At 43.2% G+C, this 22656-nt stretch overlaps 1 protein-coding gene across 1 annotated transcript; it reads right to left on the bottom strand.

The window, feature by feature from the left end:
* Window positions 1–1719: 1719 nt before the first annotated feature.
* On the bottom strand, window positions 1720–21624 carry nsun2 (NOP2/Sun RNA methyltransferase 2). The gene is made up of 19 exons (XM_049602022.1): window positions 21398–21624; window positions 19406–19563; window positions 19066–19170; window positions 18882–18987; window positions 17729–17800; window positions 17463–17547; window positions 16052–16244; window positions 15353–15427; window positions 14957–15087; window positions 11753–11826; window positions 11454–11584; window positions 10585–10681; window positions 10146–10348; window positions 8164–8256; window positions 7937–8072; window positions 3888–3968; window positions 3246–3384; window positions 2781–2820; window positions 1720–2679 (listed from the first exon to the last, which is right to left on the bottom strand). Exons 1-19 carry the CDS (start codon window positions 21461–21463, stop codon window positions 2388–2390), a joined length of 2277 nt encoding a protein of 758 aa, XP_049457979.1. The 5' UTR covers window positions 21464–21624; the 3' UTR covers window positions 1720–2387.
* Window positions 21625–22656: the final 1032 nt, after the last annotated feature.

Below are 22656 nucleotides of genomic sequence, written 5' to 3'. Positions count from 1 at the left end.
CATCCACAGGCTGAGGGAACTGACATGACAGCAGCTCTCCTGCACGGTAACACCCACTGCCGTGCACTTCAGAGGCCGCAGATCAGATTTAAATAAAAAACGAAGGGATCAGGGGACAACAGAGGACAAAGATGAAGAGGAGGAGTGAGGAGGGAGTTGGGAGAAGAACATGAAGAGGAGAGCGGAGGAGTGCAGGATGCTCTCTGTGGTCCCTCTGTTCCCTCCCGTCACCAGAGAGAGGTGAGGGGGCTGGTGGTTGTCATGGCGGCTGTTGTCATGGCAGCTGGACTGGGTAATAAACAGGAGGAGAGATGTCTGTCCATCCGTCCATCCAGAGCGCTGAGGCTGCCGTGGCAACCGCTGACAAGATGCAGCAAATATGCTGCTGACATGGGAAGTTAAACTTTGTGCTTCGTATGTTGACCATCACTCAGGGAGTCTGCAGGTGGCAGATTTCAGGATTTTAAGACCTCCTCATAATGATTTTAATCAAGACTGATTTTTGGATAAATCAATAATTCTTACTCAAGCATAGAAGCTTAGTATAAAGGTCAGTAGTGTATATGTGGTCCTGTGCAGAGGCTGGTTTTATGTAGAAATATCGTTATCAAAGTGAGTTTGATTAATCGACATTTTACCAACCGCCAAGTGCAACCAGGAAGATAAAGTATTACATTCAGAGACAAGTTAAAAGATTTGCAGCATCAGAAATGTCGACTTAAAAGCAGAAGAGCTTGACTTGAAAGCATTTGGAAAAAAATTAAAGATGGATAAATGAAATTAGTAAAACATTTGTGACAATTAAGGCGGAATTCATACTTCCATGCTGAATCGACGCCATGGCTACCTTGTTTGGAAAACGTGTTTAGTATAAGACAGTTGTTGTGTCAGTGAACCTTGTGAGCTGTAATGGAGCCAAATTTTGTGCTGTTACTTTTGTTAAATGTTGCTGTTGTCCCTGGCTTCATATCAGCAGAGGAAAAGTCTGCTAGCTGCTAGGCTCATTTATACAATGTAAAATGCCATAGGCTTGTGCTAATAACGTTAGCATGTTGTATTTGTGGGGAAATGTGTCCAGATAAAGACAAGTGTTTGTCTGTGAATGCTGCGAGTTATAGTGAAGCTGATTTGTGTTTGAAACTGTCTCTATTAAGCCATGTTTACTGTGTGTTTAATGTGTGTTTTGAATCAACTAAACTTTACAGCACTTCACAGAAACCTCTGCCGCCAACTAGTGTTTTGGAGGTGTAACTGCAGAGTGACACAGACACACCACCGCACAAGTATAAATGCTCACAACAGCGTAGGCTACAAGTATAAATGCCGCTTAAGACCTCACAAATTCAGACCTTAAGGTCCAGTGTGTAGGATTTAGGGGGACACACTGGCAGAAATACAATATAATATTCATAACTTTGTTTTCATTAGTGGTGCAGGACGCTGTAGGAAGTCCTTCCTGCCAGCTGCTATTAGACTGTTTAATGTACAAAGATAAACTGTGTTGATATTAGGGTGGAAATCACCAGAGGATCCATGACACTTAAGTCATGATACAAAATTATTGTGATTTTAAAGATGTAAATATGTTACCGGTTTTCAACTGTAAATTTTGTCCCTAAAGGAAAACTAAAGAGAAAAGCAGGGACTTGACCTGACTTGATTCTCACCACTGTCACTTGCAACTTGCTCGAAACTTTAAGGTTGAGACTTGAGACTTGCACAGGTGAGACTTACTTCCACCTCCGGGTGAAACTTTATTAAAAATGTCTGTTAAACAAAACCTTGCAGCACCTTCACCCCGTCCCAGGAAGCTGCAGTACCAACCTTATTCACTGTTTCAGGGGTTCATCCTCTATTTCACTCCTCACAGCCTTTTAACTATGTCTGAAATCTGCAGAAGCAATAAACCCCCTTTTCAAGTGTACTTTTAAGGATGAGCATAAAGTCAAATCATGTGAACAGATACAGTTAACCTTTAACGCTTTAATCAGCTCCATATTTCTGCTAAATTACAGGTGTAGAAAATGAGATGGCAGTTAATATAAACCTCTGAACACGAGCAACGGAAAGAAAATTGATGCCACTTGGTCAGTGGGGTAAGTTTGGTAAAATATATATATTTAAAAAAAAACAACAGTTCAATAAAATAAGACGCCATTTAACTACAAAGCCGACTCCTGGAGGGGCTCCAACAATTAAAAATCCCAGTGGAGTCCATCTGTGGGAGGGAACCCTGCTGCAGTGGCAGTGTGGTGACCAGAGACACCCGTAGAGGCACATCACCTTCCTGACCACATGACGCGGTCTTTGACCTGGTCAGCAGCTCAGAGTTTTACCAAGCCTTCAGTCAGTCCTCCTGTCTCTCTCCGTCCCCTCTACACTCACAGCTACTCGTCCTCTGGCTGCTTCTTTGGCTCTGATGATCTGCTTTCATCACCGTTCTCAAAGTCCAGCTCTGCCTCGTTTTCCGCTGCTCCCTCCTCCCTTACCGCTTCATCCTCTACCTCTTCCTTTTCTCCATCTCTCCCTTTCTGCCCGAGGCCCTGCTTGTCTCTGAAGACCTCCACGCCTAACATTCGGAGGTAATGGAACCTCTCGTTGCGGGGGACGAAGGCTCGGATGGACGTCTTTCCCCTCCAGCCACACAGCTGGATGGGACACTGAGGCTCCGCTGGGTTACTGAGGAACAGAGGGTTATGGTGAGAGTCAGAGATGACCAAAAACTAGGACATCACTGCAAAAAGATAATGAGAAAATATATTTTAAAAAAATCAGCTTACTCTGGGTTGGGAATATACTTCAGCACAATGCTCCCCATGACTGTGGAGAGAAAATAGATTCAGAACTGGAATCATGCTCGCCATGTACGCTTTCTTACACTAATATCTGAGCGTAACTACAGTTTTCTTTTGCTGGAACTACTCAGCTCCTCTTATGAGTGTGTTTTTGGGTCAGTGCCTTGCTCAAGGGCAGCTCAAAAGCAGTTGCTGAGGAGGACCGAGCATTACTCATTCACTTTTCATTTTATGCCAGCCAAGCCAAAAACCTTGGGGTCATTAATCCACTACTCTGACCTCCAGGCTGCTGCGGCTGCTTCCCAAATCCTTGTTGATATGTTGTTCAGTATCAGAAACAAACCTGTGGTTGTGAAATCTGTTGTGATATTAACTATAGCGCTTTACTGCTCTATTTAAGTCGGAGCATGTCTTATATATTTAGGACTGAGACTCTCTTGCCGTGCGTACCCATTTTCTTGGCCTGAGCGTGAGCATCATCCTCCAGCTTGCTGAGGAAAGGGTTCTCCTGGGTCAGCAGCACTTTGATGTCCTCCACACTCACTCTGATTATCCTGGAGCGAATATACGGCTGCAGAGTGTAGATGCCCTTGTAGGACAGAGAGGAGACGTGGATGACCCTTTAGAGTTACACAGTGCATATAAAGTGAATTCATTATAAGTTTATTTAGAGTGGTGTGAACTCAGGCGTCTGACTCCGTTGTTATTCAGCTGTGTTGTGGAGGATACACTGATGACAGATAAAGTAACTAACATGAACATAAAGACGCTGCTTTTACTATGAAATAAAGCATAAAATTAAAGAATATGTAGTGTTGAAGTCCTAGAAATATAAACATCACCATGTATCACCGTGATTATAACTTCAAATGATGAGGTTGGTGTGCATACAAAAAGAGGATTATGGGAATTGTGTGAAAATGTGTCGCTAAGGTGTGAAGAGTGTGAGTGGATGTTTTCATAATGACATAACTTTCAATTAATAAAACGCTGCTCAACAAAAAAGCAAATTAGTTTACAGGTAATTACTTAACTCTCTGTGTGTGTGTGTGTGTGTGTGTGTGTGTGTGTGTGTGTGTGTGTGTGTGTTACCTCCTGAGCCAGTCTGAAGGCACAGCCAAACTCTTCCCCGTCACTGTTGCGAGACCACACCTTCACTCCCGTGTTAATGACCTGAGAGAAAAAGAGAATTAGCACCTCGTGGTCGTTTGCCTCCGCCAACCAGTCAAGTAACAGCCTACATCCAAGTCTCTCAAGACTCATACTACAAAGTGTGTAGCGGAGACTTTAAAGGAATTTAACAGAAGGTATTGTGTGTATATTTTGGCAAAATAAGGATGCTTCACACACATTTTTAGCCCCGCTGCACGAAGCAGCAACTTCTGGGGTTGGAAAATGAAGCCAAAACTTAAGTGCCAAAAACTGCAGTTCCTCTAATGACCACTTGAGGCTGACTCCAAGAGTAAATCAGTCCGCATAGACCGCCGTGTTAAAAGTTCAGCATTTGGTTGTTCTAAAGGAGCATCTACGAAACTGGATGTTCAGATTTCCAGTCAGTGCATTATGTTTTAATGGTTTCTAGCCTGTTTTTCGCTAGTGGAAATTAGCATTAGCAATATCACAGTTATCCGTAGCTGCAATTACACCAAGCTAACTGTCTAAGCTAGCAGCTAGCATTAGGGTTATCTCCACCCTCTCTTCCACATATGGTCTCTTCTGGCTCCAAAATGGTGACAGCCAAAGTGCCAAACTAAAGCCTTCAAAACAGAAGTCCATAAAGCAATGGGTGATGTCACGATGGCTATGTCCATAATTTTAAACAGTCTACGGTCAGCACATTAGATCCATACAGTCACCACAGACTCAAGATGGACAGCAAAGATTACTGTCACCAATTCAGCACCCGACCAAATGTGTCCCCTTCTGTTACTGAGCTATGGGATTCAATAATGGACAGTAGACTTTGTTACAGTGCTGCTGACCTCTGACCAGACAAAATTCTAATCAGTTGAATCTCCACTCGAAGTGAACGTTGGTACATAATTTGAAGAAATTCCCTGAAGCTGTTCTCAAGATACTGCACTCACGAGAATGAGATGGATGCAAGGTCACAGCGACCTTGACCTTTGACCACCAAAATCTAATCAGTTCATCTTCTACTCCAAGTGAGTGGACATTTGTGCCAAATTTAAAGAAACTCCCTCGAGGCGTTCTCGAGATATCGTGCTCACTAAGATGGGACGGACAGATAGACGGACAGTCTGAAAATGCTGCCATGGCTATTGCCAGCGTAAAGGCATAAAAATAGGATAAGGTCACGGTGAAGACCTGAGCAAAAGTTATATTTACAGAACCTTCACTCTCTGAACAACAGCCTCGTCCTGAATTAGAAAAGTATGCAGTCAAAATAAAGAGCCGACAGAACAACAGCCGAGCATCAGGAAGAAGAGAACACTGAATTTGTCTTAAAGAAGCAAACTAAAATACATAATACAGAAAAACATATGAAAAGGAAAACTTCTCTCTGATGCAATATTCACAGGAAATAATCTGCTCAAAATTTATCCAAATGGCTCGTTTTGTGCAGACCTCAAGTTACTGCTTTCATAGTTTGGGTTAATTGCACCATTCATCAGCTGTTCTGTACTGTTACTTAGTGCTGTCAAGAGATTAAAAAAATGGAGAGATTAATTAATTATGATCTGTCATTAATTGATCTAATTAATCTATTTTTTAATCTCATCTCAAAATTGCAGAGAAAAGCCCTCAACTTGAGGTATTTTCATTTAAATTCTTTACATTATTGTGGCAGACGATCAAAAGATTGATATATATTACAAAAAGTGGTTTTATAAAGTCATAATTATTGTTTTCAACAATAACACACTTGAACACAGATGCAGTACAATTCAGGACTGTCCCGAATTTTTCGTCACGGTCCCAAAATCCAAGCAGTTGTCCTGAATCCTGAATCCTGCCCTGATTGTCCCGAAAATTACACGGAGGTTGCCGGGGAGGTCAGATACTTGCGTGCTAGGGCAGACAGCTTTTCATAGGCTCCTGAGTGAGCAGACCACCACTGCAGGGGACAGTCATCAGTGCTGATGCTGGGCTCTGCTCTGTAGCGCTGCAGCTCTCCCAAAACCCAAGCACAAAGAAGTCCAATTATACGCCTACAGACGGGTTTTATAAAAGGCAACTCAGTGGCATACAGAAACAGTAAAGTTAGAGATTAAAAATGAGATTAACGCATTCAAAAAACATAGCGCATTACATATGGCTGTAATTAATTATTCGCAATTAATGCGATAATTTGACACCCCTACTGTTACTGTTATTGTTATGCATTGAATTTGAAATATCGATAAAATATGTCACTCAATTATTGAAAATGGGTCCCTATAGGAAAAAGATTGGGAACCACTGCTTTATTCCATGTGGATGTTTGTGCTAAATGGGAGTGGGACGGACGGACAACCTGACATCATAACACCTTCGGCCAGCGCGGAGGCACAAACAGCACGTTGACATATTGCTCCGTCTTTGTTGTACAACTTTTGCTGAGTTAAACGGCACTAATTATCTCGTCTGAAACATGACTGAGAGTAATAATTCAAATTAAAATAAAGAATTTATGTTGCGTGTGCTCTTGTATTATTACTGATAATGTGTTTTGTTCTGATGTTCACCAAACTACCTCGCTCAAGGCGTCTACTGCACGAGAGATTACAGAAGTTTGGGTAAACACAGCACGAATGGGAGGAAACTGTCAGTGAGTAAAACTCAACAACACATAAATATGCACACTGAATTCTTCACCAACCTGAGGGAAGATAAGCAAGAGCAATAAACTTCCCATTATAATTTTAATGAGAATAATAACTCTGAAGAAACTGGGATTAAATTCTCTTAACTATTAGCGTTTTAAAAACGCCTGATTTCATCTATACTCTCTGTGAAACTCAGCTATTATAAAGAGGACGTGTGAACACACACACACAACTCACTGTGGTTTAGAAAGTGACTAAAGAGTGAAAAGCATCAAACACAGGGAGGAGAACAAAGAGACTGACTGACTGACACACACACACACACACACACACACACACACACACACACACACACACACACACAGCCACCTGTGCAGGTGCTACAGGGTGGAGGACCAGAGGGAGTTGGGATAGGATAGGGTCCCATCTGTTAGGCTGCTTCATGTTCTCTCTCTCTCTCTCACACACACACACACACACACACACACACACACACACACACACACACACACACACACACAATGCCTGACTCCAAACACTGATATAATAAACATGATGCAGTTTGTATAGTGTGATCAATACCAGCTGTACTGCCTCCAGGAAAGAATTGATTATTGATTTTTCATATATACAATGTTTCCCCTGAGGTGGGGGCGGGGCTAATCCCCATGGGAACTCTGTTTTTTTGTGTGCCTGTGTCCCTGAACCATTCTGTGTCATCTTTATAAATTCTAACGTTTTTGCGGGTCAGTGAACACAGCACAGGCTGAACTCTTCTTTCCTTCAGCAGCTGTTTGTGGAGGTGTGAGTCATAGGTGTGTGACTGATCAGTTGATCCGATCAGAGCTGATCAGACCAGCTCAATGGATAAGGGGAGCAGCTGTTTGTGAGTGACAGCAAACTTTAGACCCAGCTCACTGAGGGTCAAGTTTCACTTTGACTGCACCTGCTGCTCTGTCTGTAGAGCACATAATAACTGAAGAGTATATATAAACACTCACCTACAACCGCTCCAAAAATAGAAAACCAAAATGTGGATGTGAAAGTGTGGGAAACCCTCATCTATTGTTACTGTATTTCGATAAAGGAAGTGCGTCATCATCATCTAACGTGACTGATATTCCACTATTACTCCTGTTTACATGCAGCTGTGCGTTCTCAAACTAACGTGCCCTAACATGTCGTTTATGGTGTCAAAATAATAATATTGTGTATAAATCTGAAAATGCAAAATAGGGAAAAAACCCTGCTGGTTAAAGGACCAACATCAAATTAAGAATATTGTCATGTTCAGACTAATTATTACTGTGCATGTAAATGTAGTCATTGTGAGTGATGATCTAAACGCTGTTCCAGAACAAACACACACACCTTCATGCGCTCGCTGTTATTCAGCAGCACGTTGCGCAGCTCCTTGGACACCATGTACAGGTGTCTCTTCTTGCCCTCGTGGGTCCTGGTCAGAACGTTGAGTTTGGGGAAGTCTGGAGACAGGTCGTAGAAAGATCTGGAGAAAACAGGAAGAGAAATGTTTAGCTACAACAAAGTGCTGAAGACGATAATTTCCATGTCTAACACACACAGAGACACACACTTACTGTATGGTGTTAAACACAGGGTCGTCTTCAGTGAGGAACACAAAGGGATCTTCTTTATAACTAAACAGCCTCATCTTCTTAGAGGCCGGAGGGCTGAGGGACACAGAAGAGACACACATTCATTTATCACTCTAATTTACTCATGCTTACTACACAGTACAGTAGATACAGTTGTGATTCGGGATGTCAGCTTCAGTTAATGTTGCTTGCGATAGCCTGACGCCTATTTACCGCTAACTGGTTATTTTTTATTAAAAACACACTAAATGACCTAAAATACGAGATGCCTTTGCTCTTAGTCCGGCGCTCCACTGACTCAGTGAGCTTTAGCGCCACATTTCAAAGTGCTGTCCATGTAGAGGTGGTGAAATTTTCATGTTTGTGATGTCAGTGTTTTTATTTTATTGTAGTTTCTGTTGGTTTTGCTGACAGACAGCTAGCCGTGTTAAACATGCAGAAACATGGCGCCCACTGCCCACCCTCTGTTCTCCACTAGTTAGCTAACATTAGCCTTAGCTGCTCTGCACCGCCCACCACCTGGATCAAGTGGAAGCTAACTTGTGGTGTCACTCATTCAGTGATTACTACAGGTAACGCCGTCCCAGAGGCGGGACATCTTTTCTGTTGGCAGCTCTGATGAGTAAGTGGCTTTAAGATTTTTTTTAGGGCATTTTGCCTTTAATGGACAGCCAAGTGTGAAAGAGGGAGAGAGAGAGGGAGAGGGAGTGACATGCAGCAAAGGGCCACAGGCTGGACTCGAACACAGGCCACTGTGGCAACAGCCTTGTACATGGGGCGCCTGCTCTATCCACTAAGCCACCGACGCCCCAGGAGTGGCTTTAGTATGAGTGGCAAAACCTCTTTAGTTGTTAAGTATGTCAGCACCACTAGATGTGTTGACACTGCTAGCGGTGACAACATAGTCAACAATGCCAAAGGGCGGTTTGCGGTTCAAAACTGAGCCGCTTACTCACCGGGTGACCTTAGGGGAGACCAGAGGGTGGGCACAACGTGTCCACAGCAACCCTGTTGGGTCGGGGTGGCGTTACTAGCGGTAATTGCGAGTGGCGCCGCTAGCTAGCTCCCACCAGACTCAGGTGGCTAGCAGGGCAGTAACCAGAAGAGCAGCAAATTAATTAGATAGACCAGCAATCCTTAAATGGTGACCTGTGGGCCACATCCGGCCCACCAAAGCTTTCTCTCTTGCTCACAGATTAAATGAATTCAAAACATGTGAGGAGGAGGTAAAACAAACGCATTAAGGTGTTTCAGTAATCTCCTCATTTTTTCCTTCTGTATTGAAGCATTTAACAATTCCAAATATGTGCATTTGACCCGCAGGTACTAAAGACGTTATAAATCCATCTGTCAGCTCATTATCAGCAGCAGGGATGCGACAGGTTCGGTAAGTTAACTAGAGAAATATCAAATGTCAAGAAGTGTCAAAGCAGCATCCTGACTGAGTTATTAATAATGTACAGACACACTGTAAGCAGTGATTCACCTTCTCCTCCTCTCTCTGTGTCACTCTCGCTCTCACACACACACACACACACACACGTTCAGTCTGTGTCTCTGTCTTCAGTCGTGACAACTGTGCTACTATAATGCAGAAAGTTTGCAGTTTGCAGGTCGGGTTGAGTTTGGCTGGCTGACTGAAACACATCTTACTGTCTGGGCGGTGCAGACTGAGTGAAGCTGAAATGAATTCTTGTCTTTTATAAACAGGAAGCTGCTTGGGTCCTATGTTCATGCCAGAGTGAGGACAAACTCACAGCTTTGATTTAATATTCTGTTTTTTTTGTTTTATCCTAAATGCTCGTATTTAACATATCCTTTTTTCCACATTATATAATGTCTGTATTTTTTCAGGACTAGTGATGGTTGTTAATCTGAGGAGTAATTTCTCAGTCACAGCAGCGTCATCTTTTTATTATAACGGCAGTTTTCCTTTGTTCGCTCACCACACCATCATGACTCACCCACACACTCCATCTTGTTTAGCAGAGGTCTCCTGAGCCAGGGGAGCTCCTTTGGGTGCCTCCTCGTCCACTTTGCCCTCCAGGCCTCCCCCCTCCGCCTCCTCCACAGCACTATCTGGGAGGCGGGGAGTGTCTGCGGGGGTCGAGGGTGCCGGGGAGGCTTCAGTCTCGACTGCTGAGCTGGACGAGACGTCCTTCCTCAGCTGGAGACGACGGGGAGGGAGACGAGCAGACAAAGGAGGAAGAAAGGAGACGTCCCAGCTGTGGTTAGTAACAGGTGAGTGATGCAGAGGTGGGGGGTGGGTGGAGGGGGGTGGGGGGGTGCTGCTTCAACAGACATACCCTGTACCCCACATGGGGGAATTCTGCTCCATTTGCCTCCTCAAGTGAGACTGACAATGTAATCATCCGTTAAGTGTGTGTGTTTGTGACAAAGTACCTTGGGATATCTTTTGTTCCACGGCATCGGGGCTTTCTTCACCAGCACAGCCACAAAGAAGCCTCCAGTGTTCTGGTGATGTGGCAGAATCCTCATACTGACATTAAAACACACACACGCACACAAATATAAATCAAGGCTTTGGGTTTTATGGTGCCACCTACTGTGAAGACAGACAAGGGTTTTTTTGCAGCATACATAAGAGTGCTTGGTTATCGTGTGACAGCAGCTCCCTCTGCTGGGCTGCATCGAGCTGGCCTGAGCATTAAACTAAGAGCTGCAGAGGAGAAATGACATCATCCCCCATTAAGTGAGAGTGCAGGTGTGGACATGTATGTGCATCCATGTAGAGGGTGTGTATGAGTGTGTGTGCAGCGCTGTGCCAAGAAAATAAATCAAACACATTACTCAGCTAATGAATTTGGCATCAACGAAAACAGAGAAGACGGCGTGTTTGTGTTCGTCTGCTTTCATCAGGACAAAATTCTCTCAGGAGGATAAAGATGAGAAAAATGAGTTAAATTAGGAGAAGGGTTTGGGAGCTCTTCCTTTTCGATACACTAAAAATTCCACCTAAGGGGGAAATTTATTAGAGGGGTATTTTTTATAATCACCTCCTTGTTCCTGAACTTAGCAAAAGAAAACGCTCTGATTATTTTGGCACTCAGAGGGGTGTCAAACAAGACTTCCTGCTCCTATTTGCTTTGGCTGTGGAGCCTTTAGCCGAGGCTATTAGAGCTGAGCCATACATGGACTGAAAGGTTTGTGGGTCAGAGTTATGGGAAAGGACTCAGGAACTGAGGAGTCATAAACAGAGTCCTTCACGTTGTATCATAGCACAGATCTTTGATGGCTGAGTGTGTACATACCATCTCTCCAGATGCATGCTGGCGAGTTTCTCTGGGTCTTTAGGTGGGAACATGGTGGGGCGGATCTGCGTGTGACGACTGCTCGGCACCTCGGACCAGTCCGAGAACCACTGGCCCTCTTTGGTCATCAGCTGCAGAGACGACAACTGCTTTTAGTGTGCGAGCCAATCAAAGTAATCCAGAGTCAGAATCCTGTCTGACTCTGAAGCACTTCCACGACCTAAACACTGTTTTCCTTTATGGTTTGTTGTTACGGTTGGTTTGTTGTAATGGCCACCAAGGCTTAAATGTTCCAGTACCTTCCAGGAAGTGACCCCAGGCATCCACTTCAGCCCTGGCAGATCAGCCGAGCTGTCGGCCAGCTCCAACGCTCCTGGCAGCGGGGAAGGGAAAGACATTACTTGGCAGAAAAAGACTGGTTAAATTTAGATATATTTTTCATACAGTATATGAGGATCCATTTAGCAGCTCAAAACCGAATTAAATTGTGCTGTTGGCTCTGCAGCCACTGGCCTCATGTGCTCCGGCTCCTCTGTTTTGGATTATCTGACCAGTTTTACAACATAAAATACAGTTAAAGAGCGGCACAGCAGTACGTCCTCACCAGTATGATATCAACATGACAGAAATGCTCTGTGTGGGCATTCAAACATGAGCTAACACAATGTGTTGCAGATGAACAAATACAGTCGCAGAGGAGACTAATTTGGTTTTAGTTGCATTATCACACAGCACAGGAGAACAGATCTGATGTGGACGCACCTGACAGAATGAGGTGATCAGACCAAACGTCTCTCACACTAGTTTTAGTAAAAAGCTTCCGCTCTCAATCAGATGCTCCCACAACGACATTTTTAAAGACAAATCTTAAAGACATCTGGCAGTCATTTATTTCCTTTGTAGGAGGTACAGCAGCTACCAACAGCTCTATGAAACCCAAATGTTTGTGTACTTGTCATATTATCATTAGTTATTTTATCTTATTCTCTGAATTTATTGCTATCTGCGTTTCACATTTCTCTATCTGCCATTTATGTTGTCAAGAAGCTGTCTGTTCCTCCTCACTCTACAGCAGGAAACTGAACATCAAAATAAAAGCTCTGTGCCAGAAATTCACTGTGCTTAAAAATAAAGTGTGTTTTTTTACAAACATTCAGAACGGACCTACGACCCACTTTCGGACCACGATCGACCAGTTGGAAACCACTGAGCTCGGCACCCATGCTCTTAAGGTTTTCACCACCAAAACATCAAGTTACTGCTACAACACAAAGCTTGTTCACAAAGCTAAGCTGCGGTGGATGTGGTGAAGTCAGTCACATAAACTCCTCATTAATGTGGACGTGGGTTCCCACCTCTGAGAAATTTACAACCCTAATTCCAAAATAGAGTAAGGACACTGAATAATGTGAACAGATTGCGAATCCTTTTGACCCATATTCAGTTGAATACAGCACAAAGAAAATATACTTAATGTTCAAACTGATACACTTTATTGTTTTTTGTAAATATATACACTGACTCTAAATTTGATGCAACACGTTCCAAAAAGTTGGGACAGGGGCAGCAAAAGACTGGAAAAGTTGTGGGATGCTCAAAAAAACACCACTGGTAACAGATGATGGTGTCATAACTGGGTATGAAAGGGGCGTCCTCGAAAGGCTCACAAGTGACGACGGCCCAAGGTTCACCACTCTGTGAAAAACTGTGTGGGCAATAGGGCTGCCACGATTAGCCGACTAATCGATGACTAATCGACTATTAAAATAATCGGTGACTATTTTAGTAGTCGACTAATCGGTTTGAGTTATTTTTCATAGAAAAGTACTATAAAAGTATCCCAAAATACTCTTACTGCAGCTTCTTACGTTCAGATATTGGCAGCTTTACACACTCTCCCGTGACAGTGAACTAAAACCCTTTGGCGTGAGCACAAAACAAGACATTAGATGACGTAATTTTGGGGTTTGGGCGAGACAGGCCGACATTTTTCAACATTTTAACACATTTTTCGATGAAATGATTAGTCGACTAATCGAGGAAATAACCGACAGATTAGTCGACGGTGAAAATAATCGTTAGTGGCAGCCCTAATGGGCAACCAGTCCAACAGTTGAAGGATAACATTTCCCAACGCATGATTGCAAAGAAATTAAGGATTTCACCATCTACGATGCAAAATATCATAAAAAGATTCAGAGATTCCGCAGAAATCTCTGCATGTAAGGGACATGACCTTTGACCCCTCAGGCTGCACTGCATTCAAAACCAACATGACTGTACAAAGGATATTACGACATGGGCTCAGGAACACTTTGGAAAAACCACTGTCAGTAAACACATCACCACATCTATGAATGACAGTCAAGACTCTACTGTGCAAAGTAAAGGCCAGATATCAACAACATCCAGAAACATCTGTGACGGTATGGAGGTGCATTAGTGCCCAAGGCATCATGGGTAACTTCACATCTGTAAAAGCTCCATTAATGCTGAAAGCTACATCTAGGTTTGTTTGTTTTTAAGACATTTTTTGGGGCCTTTTTAGCCTTTAATTGATGAGGACAGACAAGCGTGAAGGGGGAAGAGAGAGAGGGAGTGACATGCAGCAGAGGGCCACGGGCTGGAGTTGAACCCGGGCCGCTGTGGCAACAGCCTTGTACATGGGGCGCCTGCTCTACCACTAAGCCACCGACGCCCCGCTACGTCCCGTCTTATTCCAGCGAGACAATGAGACGCACTGTGCACGTGTTCCAACAGCGTGGCTCCATAGTGACAGAGTGCAGGTACCAGACTGACCTGTCTGCAGTCCACACCTGTCTCCCTCTGGACATGGGTGGGACATTATAAAAAAAACACAAAATGCAGCTGCGGAGACCCCGGACTGTTGAGACACTGAAGTCGCATATCAGGCAAAAACTGGAAATAATTTCACTTTTAAAACTTCAACAGTCAGTGTCCTCAGTTTCCAAACCCCTGCTGAGTGTTGTTACAATAAAAGGTGATGTCACACAGTGGTAAACATGCTCCTGTCCTGACTTTTTGGGACGTGTTGCATCAAGGTCAGAAAAAGTTTAACAGTTTGAATATCACATATCTTGTCATTGGACTGTATTCAAACCTATAGGTCAACAAGGGTTTGTTAATCATTGCATTCTGTTTTTATTTATGTTTTAGGCAGAGCCCCGACCTTTGTGGAATCAGGCTTGTATAAGGAGCGGCGTGAACCAATCAGGGCCGAGACCTTTGGCTAATGTTTACTATAGCCAGTAATAAGAACCAGAAGTTAAGAGACAAACTAGATATGGAACAAAAGCCTCATTAAGTTAACAGACTATTCATGAAGAAGCGTTTAGTATCAGGGAATAAAGTAAGAACTACAGTGCACCACACAAAAGTAAAACTTCGATTTGAAAAAACAAAACAAAAAACCAACACACATTATTTTAACTGTACAGATCTGTGTGTTTGCGTGTGTGTGTGTGTGTGTGTGTGTGTGTTACCTTCGCTCTTCTCCAGCAGTGCTGCGATGACAGCTTCGTCCTCTATAGGGTTGAGTGAACAGGTGGAGTAGACCATCCTCCCTCCCACAGCCAGCTGTTCGACCCCGCGCACTGCGATACGCAGCTGGAGCCTGGTGAACAAACACACACACACACACACACACACACACACACACACACACACACACACACACACACACAGACACAGACACACACTGTAATACTGCCAACTTTTTTAATTAGCAAGAAGAGAACACACTCTGTTCCCCCGTCCTTTAGTCAATTTGGTCGACCACACAGGCGCATGAATTCCTATGTTGTCACGAGAGCACACACACACACACACACACACACACACACACACACACACACTCTCACTCTCACTCTCACTCTCACCCGTGGAGGTGCAGGCTGTTGCTGGTCGTCCATTTCTTCCACACGTCTATGTTCTTCCTCATGGTGCCGTCCCCGCTGCACAACACAGAGCAGACAGCAGCACCAGTCAGACACATCCCCAGTTTGGCCCGAGGCGCAGAAACCACCAGAGATCCCCAGCGCTTCTCACAGGGCAAAAATGTCTGCCAAGCACAAAGTGTCTAAACGCCGGGCTTTAGCTGACTGTTCACATCACTGCCTGCCTCGCGCCGTCTTCATTACTGCCTTCCCTCCCCTCCCCTCCCTCTGTTGTGTTTGGCAGGGCCTCCTGGCTTCAGCACCACAGCTGGCCAAACTCGGACAGCATTTGCAAACAAACGCAGTTCTGTTTTGGCCATAAAATGAAGCTGAACTTCAAGAGAAGGAGGATGTTATACCACTGATCTCACACTGAAACACTCAGAACAAAACATTATTAACAGCTATTTATAAGGACCTGTAACGACCCTGCGTCTGACAGACAGGGCAAAGCCTCATTTCCATCTGTCACATGAAATCTCTGCTGCAGCCAAACACCCACACCCACCCACACAGCTGAGCTTATCAACCGTATTTCTGTCTTTATCCACTTCCTCCTCCTAACACATCTGAACCCCAACTCTCCTGCAGGACTGTGACACGTGTGTGACGCAGACATGAGTCCTGCAGCTCTCTGCTGACCTGCAGGGCACGTCACACAGGATGCGGTCGTAGAAGAGGATGTCCTTCGTGCCGTCTATGTCGATCTTGAGCGTGGGGATGCAGGAGGCGTCGTGGTTGACCACCATGATGCAGGGGCTGTTGAGACGCTTGGCTTGGTGCACGAGCAGGTAACAGCGCTTGTTGTCCACGTCGTTGGCGATGACGAAGCCCTCTGGAGAGCAGAAGAGCGGATCACAGTTATCTACTGTTAGAGAGGCAGTGACTGGGTTACAGTCGTTACTCTATATTTACAGATGTTCTGTGTTTGATACAGACAATAAACATGTGAACAGCTGATTGATCCTAAGCCCCTCCCTCTTAGTCTGTCACTAGGTTGGACAAGTTTGACAAAAGAAACATGGCAGCACTGGTTACGTTCAGTCAAGTGTGGCGGTGTTTACTAGGCAATATCTGGGCGACACACACACACACACACACACACACACACCTTAAACACGCAGACAGCAGATACTGCAGTATGAGATGGAGGGATATATCCATGATGTTAACTTTGATAAACAAAGTAAAACAACATTCTGGGTTTCCATGACAGTGGGAACTCTGTCTTTAACGTTACCACAGAACTAAGGAGAAATCAAACCTGGCTGACGTTTCTGATCAAACAACTGGCTAATGCAGGTTGAGATTTATTGCGAAGTGCTGCCCGCTTGCTTTTGGCGCCAATGTAAAGCGACTGGGCCGTTCAGACTGAACACAGGGCGGCGCCAAGCACCCAGGTCGGCTTGTGATCTGCAGCGACAGTTTTGGTATCTCGTCTAATTTTTCTGCGAGCGAATCTGGCGGGAACACACACTGAACATGTGCTGTAAATGATATAAAGTGAATAATAAATATGATATCAATGATTGGACTATGATAAATTATAGAATATGCATCTCATGCTGCATATAGTTGTCAGGTGTGTCTAAACAGAGTGTCCCCCAGGGACATCTTTTAACCTTCTTCACAATTTGTTTTTCTTTTCAACAGTTTTAACCAGCACGTTACCAAGTATGGCGGCACGTTGTTGCAGTGGTTAGCACTGTCGCATCACTGCAAGAGAGCTACGGGTTTGAACCTGCATGTTCCCCTTGTGTTAGCGTGGGTTTTCTCTGGGTTCTCCAGCTTCTTCCCACAGTCTAAATACATGCAGGTTAAGTTATTGGGTGACTCTAAGCCCTGTGATAATCTGGTGACTGGTCCCAGTGTCAACAGGGATTAGCTCCAGCCCCCCCGCAACCCTTAGCAGGGTAAGTAGTTACTGACACTGAATGAATGAATATCTAAGTGTAGCAGGAATTGGAGCACAGAGCGAAAACGGGCAGGATTTAGGAAGAAAAAAAAACCTTCATTGCATCATCTCTCCAGGTTTTAAACGCGTGCGTCTTACCTGGAAATGGCACGTCCATGTCAGAATGCAGCATCTCAATCAGCTGGGCTGTCTTGGACCCTGGAGCTGCACACATGTCCAGGATCTGCACACAAACACACGCACGTCAACACCTCAAAACAATATATTATTTTAGGAGACAGCTGTTTTCAAGCCTCAAGGAGAGTGTTTAAAATTGGAGACACAAGGGAGAAAAATAAAAACAGACGATGCATCAAACGCTGACAGACCCAGTGTCTGACCTTCACAGAGGGCAGAGCTCGTACCTTGTGGTGTGACTCAATCTTCAGGAGGAGAGGAGGGATCATACTGACAGCCTCCTGTCGGCTGATGTTACCCTGCAAGGACAGACACAAGAATGATGCTCGCCTCTTCATTCCTCTGACAACTTCTGACATTTTCTGCTCCTTATTTTTTCCAGTCTCCTGTCTGGGGTAAATTCATGGATGAATTACAGAATGGGCCTAACAGGCACAGGTCCAGGGGCCCAGAGTGTCAGGGGCCTTTACCTGAAAAACGTCACTCAAATTAACATGTACTGGCCAGGAGCAGACAAAAAAACACAACAATGACATGCAAAGAGACACAAATAACTACAAAATGGGCAAAACAAACACAATGAGATACAAAAAAACGAATAAAATTATGTCAGGGAGACTCAAAATGACTTTACAAGCGACACAAAATGACCAAATATGGACACAAAATTATGACAAAAGGACAAAATGACCTCAAAAGGACAAAAAAATGCCAAAAAAAGACACAAAATGATCTCAGAGAGACACAAAATGACCAAAAAAAGATATAAAATGACCTCAAAGGGACACAAAATGACTACAAAAAGGACCAAAAAATGACCAAAAGGACACAAAACAACCTCAAAAGGACAAAAAATGCCAAAAAAAGACACAAAATGACCTCAAAGAGACACAAAATTACCACAAAAGATATAAAATGACCTCAAAGGGACACAAAATAACTACAAAAAGGACACAAAATGGCCAAAAACACACAAAATGACCTCAAAAGGACAAAAAATGACAGAAAAAGACAAAGTAATTACAAAAAGGCACACACAAAGAGGCACCAAATAATTAAAAAATGAGCATAACCACCATGAGACACAACATGATTACAAAGGACACAAAATGTCCAAAAATGTTTTTTTGTTTAAATAATATTGATGTATTTGTTGTATGCAATATTTTTTTTTGTATATTGTTTGGACCCAAATATTGTATCTATTTGTGTCAATAAAATAACTAGCTAACTAACTAAGAGAGGTGCTGGGGCCTTTTACGCGTCTGTGACCGGGGGCCGTTGTCTTATAATTCACCCATAGGTACATTTTATGGCCAATGTGATAACGAGGCCACGTGTGTTTGTGTTAAATCTTCTGTTTGGTTTGTGTCGACTCACCGACTCGGTCTCGCTGACCAGAAACTGGTGGAACTTCTCCAGCAGCGGAGACTTCCTGATGATCTTCCTGCTCATGTTGGTGTGCCAGGCCTGCTCATCAGGATACCTGGAGACGACAGACTCAGTGTGAACTCACTTTGAGTCTGTGTGTTAGTTTAGCCTTGGGTTAACCTTAAGATCTTACCAGCTGAGAGGCTGCGGAGCCTCGATTTTCTGGCCGTCGATCTCCACATCCAGAATATCCTTGAAGTATTTGTCCTTCAGACAGTGGAGGATTTCCTTGGCATGGCTGGAACAAGAAACAAGCACCTTTAAACTTATGGTGAATCTTAAAATGAGGATTTTATTGATGCTTATGTGACAGAGATGTTAGCAATATTTTCTGTTTCTGTCCTGAAAAATGTACAACACAAGCAACGTACAGCTCAGTTTCCAAAAGAGAAAAGGCTGCGTGGCTTTGAGCGTGATGCTTTCCACAGACAAGCCAAAGAGTCTGAATCCAGGTTATTATTTGACCAGCTCACCTCTTGTATCCAGTGATGCGGATGGTTACTGGCAGTGGTTCCCTCATTGCATCCATAAACTGTTCAAACTCTCCCCCAGGCACCAGGCCCTGCTCTTTGTAGTAGTGCTCAAACAGCTTATTCTCCTTCACTATGTCGGCGTAGCCAGCTCCCCAGCCCTGAACACATGGACGACGTGGTCATTAGTATGGGTCATATGCACTCAGTGTTTCATGACTGCTTTTGTGCATAGATTAAAAACACCTACACGGATCTTTCGTGGGAAATAAAGTGACATTAAAGGGATAGTATGGGTGTTTTTAAGTGGGGTTGTATGGGGTACTTATCCATAGTCAGTGTATTATATACAGTAGATGTCAGACACTGCTGTCAGACCTAGAGTGGTCTCCTCTGGTCTGAATCAGGGACTCATGTTGTTCCAAAGTTGTGTAATTGCCTAGAGTTGGTTGGTGTTCTCACGGCAGCATTTACAAGAGGACCAGATCAAATGCCTTGTGTGAGAAAGCTGCTCTTGATTGGTCAGAATTTCCATGTGGGAAAAATCCAGGAAGTAAAGCAAACGTTGAAGAAGAGTACACTTGCAAGATAAATGTGACACTTTCTAATGTCACAATGGAGGGACAACTACGCAGGTTGATTTTAGCGCTGCTCATCGTGGACTATATTGCTGTCATTGTTCATTTTAGTCAAAGCATACAGTTTGAAAACGAGGCAAACGCGGCTCCAACTAGAAAACAATGTTTTGATGCATTGGATGTGCTGAATGTGCATATTAAGGCAGTACAGGAGGAGGTGCACATTAATAATCCTCCAGGACTGTAACATGCTCATGTTTAACCCAAACAATGTGTCATGTGACTGCAGTTGCTTCACATCCAGGTCGCAACACCTTCTCACCACAAACCAACCGCACCAGAGTTCCTTTGGAACCGGACTGAGACCACCTCTTCAAGAAGGTCTCGGTCCGGTTGTTTTAGTGTGTTCACACCTGCAGCTCCTGAACTCACCATTGTTAAATCTCTGTTTTTCTCAATGGAGTCTGGCTTTGAAGGCAGCAATGTAACAGCTTCATTTTCCCAGTGGAAATCACTGACATTAAGGTGAAGCAGTAAAAATACTTACAATATAGCGAACGCTTAAACTGATATTGACTTTTTGTAGGTGGCTAAAATACATTTTGCTGCTGACCCCTCCACAGCCGTACATTGCTGAGCTTCCGTGTTGGACTCCAGCATCCCTCCCCAAAATGGGGTTCATGCCGACTGACGTCTACTGTGTGGAATACACAGACTGTGGTTAAGTACCTCTCATACGGACCCACACCAAAAAATCTGAACTATACCTTTAAATATCACTCAATCCATTGTTCCCAATACAACCCCACATCAAAAAATGTGACCTGTCCCTTTGAATGTCAGTCAAAATGTCAATTTTATGATTTCTTGCTTTTTTTTTTTAAAGGATAAATACCTAGTGAACCATGTTAACAGACTTGTTACATTATAGTATGGTCTAATGGTCAATTCGGCATTTAATAATCCACAAACTACTGACTACATACTTATTTAAATTACATTTTTGGGGGGTTTTCAACCCTGCTTTCTTCCTCCCTGCACGGTGCTCTCATTAAAGACTATGGGGCTATAATGCAGGCCTATATCACAACTATACCTGTGCACACAGACATTAAATACACACATTTCTAATAGAGCTCTGGCACATATATAGGCTAACGTGACAAAACATAGTCACACACTTTCACATCATATAGCCAAGTTACTGTTAGCTAACAGCAGTGTAGCCGTGGTGCTGCAGCTGTTAGCAGCTTTACAGCAGCATGACCGTCCATGTTTCACACAGATAACCTCTGTTAAATTAACTCCAGCTGCCTTCACATGTAGTAAAGACAGGTAACATGTGTCTGACTGACTTTACACGGAGCATTAGCAGCAGCATTAGCAGCAGCAGCAGCAGCATCAGTGTGTGTCTTACAGCCTTGTCTCTGTCGTCTCTTCCTCCACTCTGGTTCTTCTGCCGCTGCCTGCTTCTCTTCCCCATCTTGGACCAACACACCACTCTGGAGAAAAGTCTGCGGGACGACGTGATGGGTGGACGCAGACAAATGCGACTGGAACACGGTTAAAGTGCAAAGTCTGCAGAGAGTTAGAGGATGACTGAAGCGCTGTGTACCACTGAAACGTGTTGCCTGTGACGCACGTGAATCAGGACCCCGCGAGGTGGCCACGGAGTCTGCCTGATATAAAGTCAAAGATAATGGAGGCAGTTAGAAAGATTTTTCATTTATTATATATTATTAGTGTTGGGAGGGTTAGTTTTAAATATAATAAGCTACAGATTATTAGTTAGCCAATTGAAGATATAATAAGCAACGCAACTATTCTAATGACGTCATCACAGTAATGTAACTGTGATTACTTTTGTAATAAATGTTTTAAACTGTGAATCCACCAGGAATGAGTCCTGACAGTCAAAATAAAAACTAGATACATCTCTTTTCCAGTTCCACCTAAGGTTAAATAAGTTCACTTTAAAATAATAAATGAGATTTACACATGTAATGACTTCTTACACCAAAGGTTTAATTTGAATTTGAATATTTGTACTTTCTGTCACTCAGATATTTAAACATTAGAATATATTTAGTTGCAAAATATGATGAATTTGAATTATGAAAATACAAAGATTGGTATCCAACTGGAGGACAAGAAGGCAGAATTTGGGTTTAACAATAATAATAATTATATATATATATATATATATATATATTTTTTTTTTTTTTTTTTTTTTTTTTGAAGAGTAGCCCCAGCTGTCCTGCATTTTAAAATGAGATCATTCTATACTAAAAAAATTGGATTTATATTGTATTGTAATTGTGTTTTTTTTAAATGTACGCTCTGCAGTTTAGCTCAGTTATAACAATACTGTTACCTGTATTCAACATCATAAAAATAAAATAAATAAATAAATAAATACAATTCTTTTTTTAAAAAAAAGAGTCCTAAATCCCGCAGTTAGCATTTTCGCTAACTTAGCATTTTAGCTAACTTTGTATTTCAGCTAGCTTAGCATTTTAGCTAACTTTGTATTTTAGCTAGCTTAGCACTTTCGCTAACTTAGCATTTTAGCTAACTTTGTATTTCAGCTAAGTCAGTGTCAATGTTTTTAATGGGTTTCTGGTCAGATGCCCAAAATAAGGTCTGTCGTTAACACAAGCTTAAGAAACTTTAACG

The sequence above is a fragment of the Epinephelus fuscoguttatus genome, linkage group LG17, assembly GCF_011397635.1.
Source record: "Epinephelus fuscoguttatus linkage group LG17, E.fuscoguttatus.final_Chr_v1".
NCBI lineage: Eukaryota > Metazoa > Chordata > Actinopteri > Perciformes > Serranidae > Epinephelus > Epinephelus fuscoguttatus.
This window is presented reverse-complemented; position numbering and strand designations above follow the sequence as displayed.

Bases quoted from the DNA above. Each gene is read 5' to 3' on its own strand.
- nsun2 (XM_049602022.1), bottom strand. From the start codon at position 21,463: ATGGGGAAGAGAAGCAGGCAGCGGCAGAAGAACCAGAGTGGAGGAAGA. The intron at 19,564-21,397 runs GTAAGACACACA...CCATGTGTTCAG, and splicing joins GAGACGACAGAGACAAGGCT to GGCTGGGGAGCTGGCTACGC. The intron at 11,827-14,956 runs GTAACACACACA...CCCCGCTGCCAG, and splicing joins ACTGCTGGAGAAGAGCGAAG to GAGCGTTGGAGCTGGCCGAC.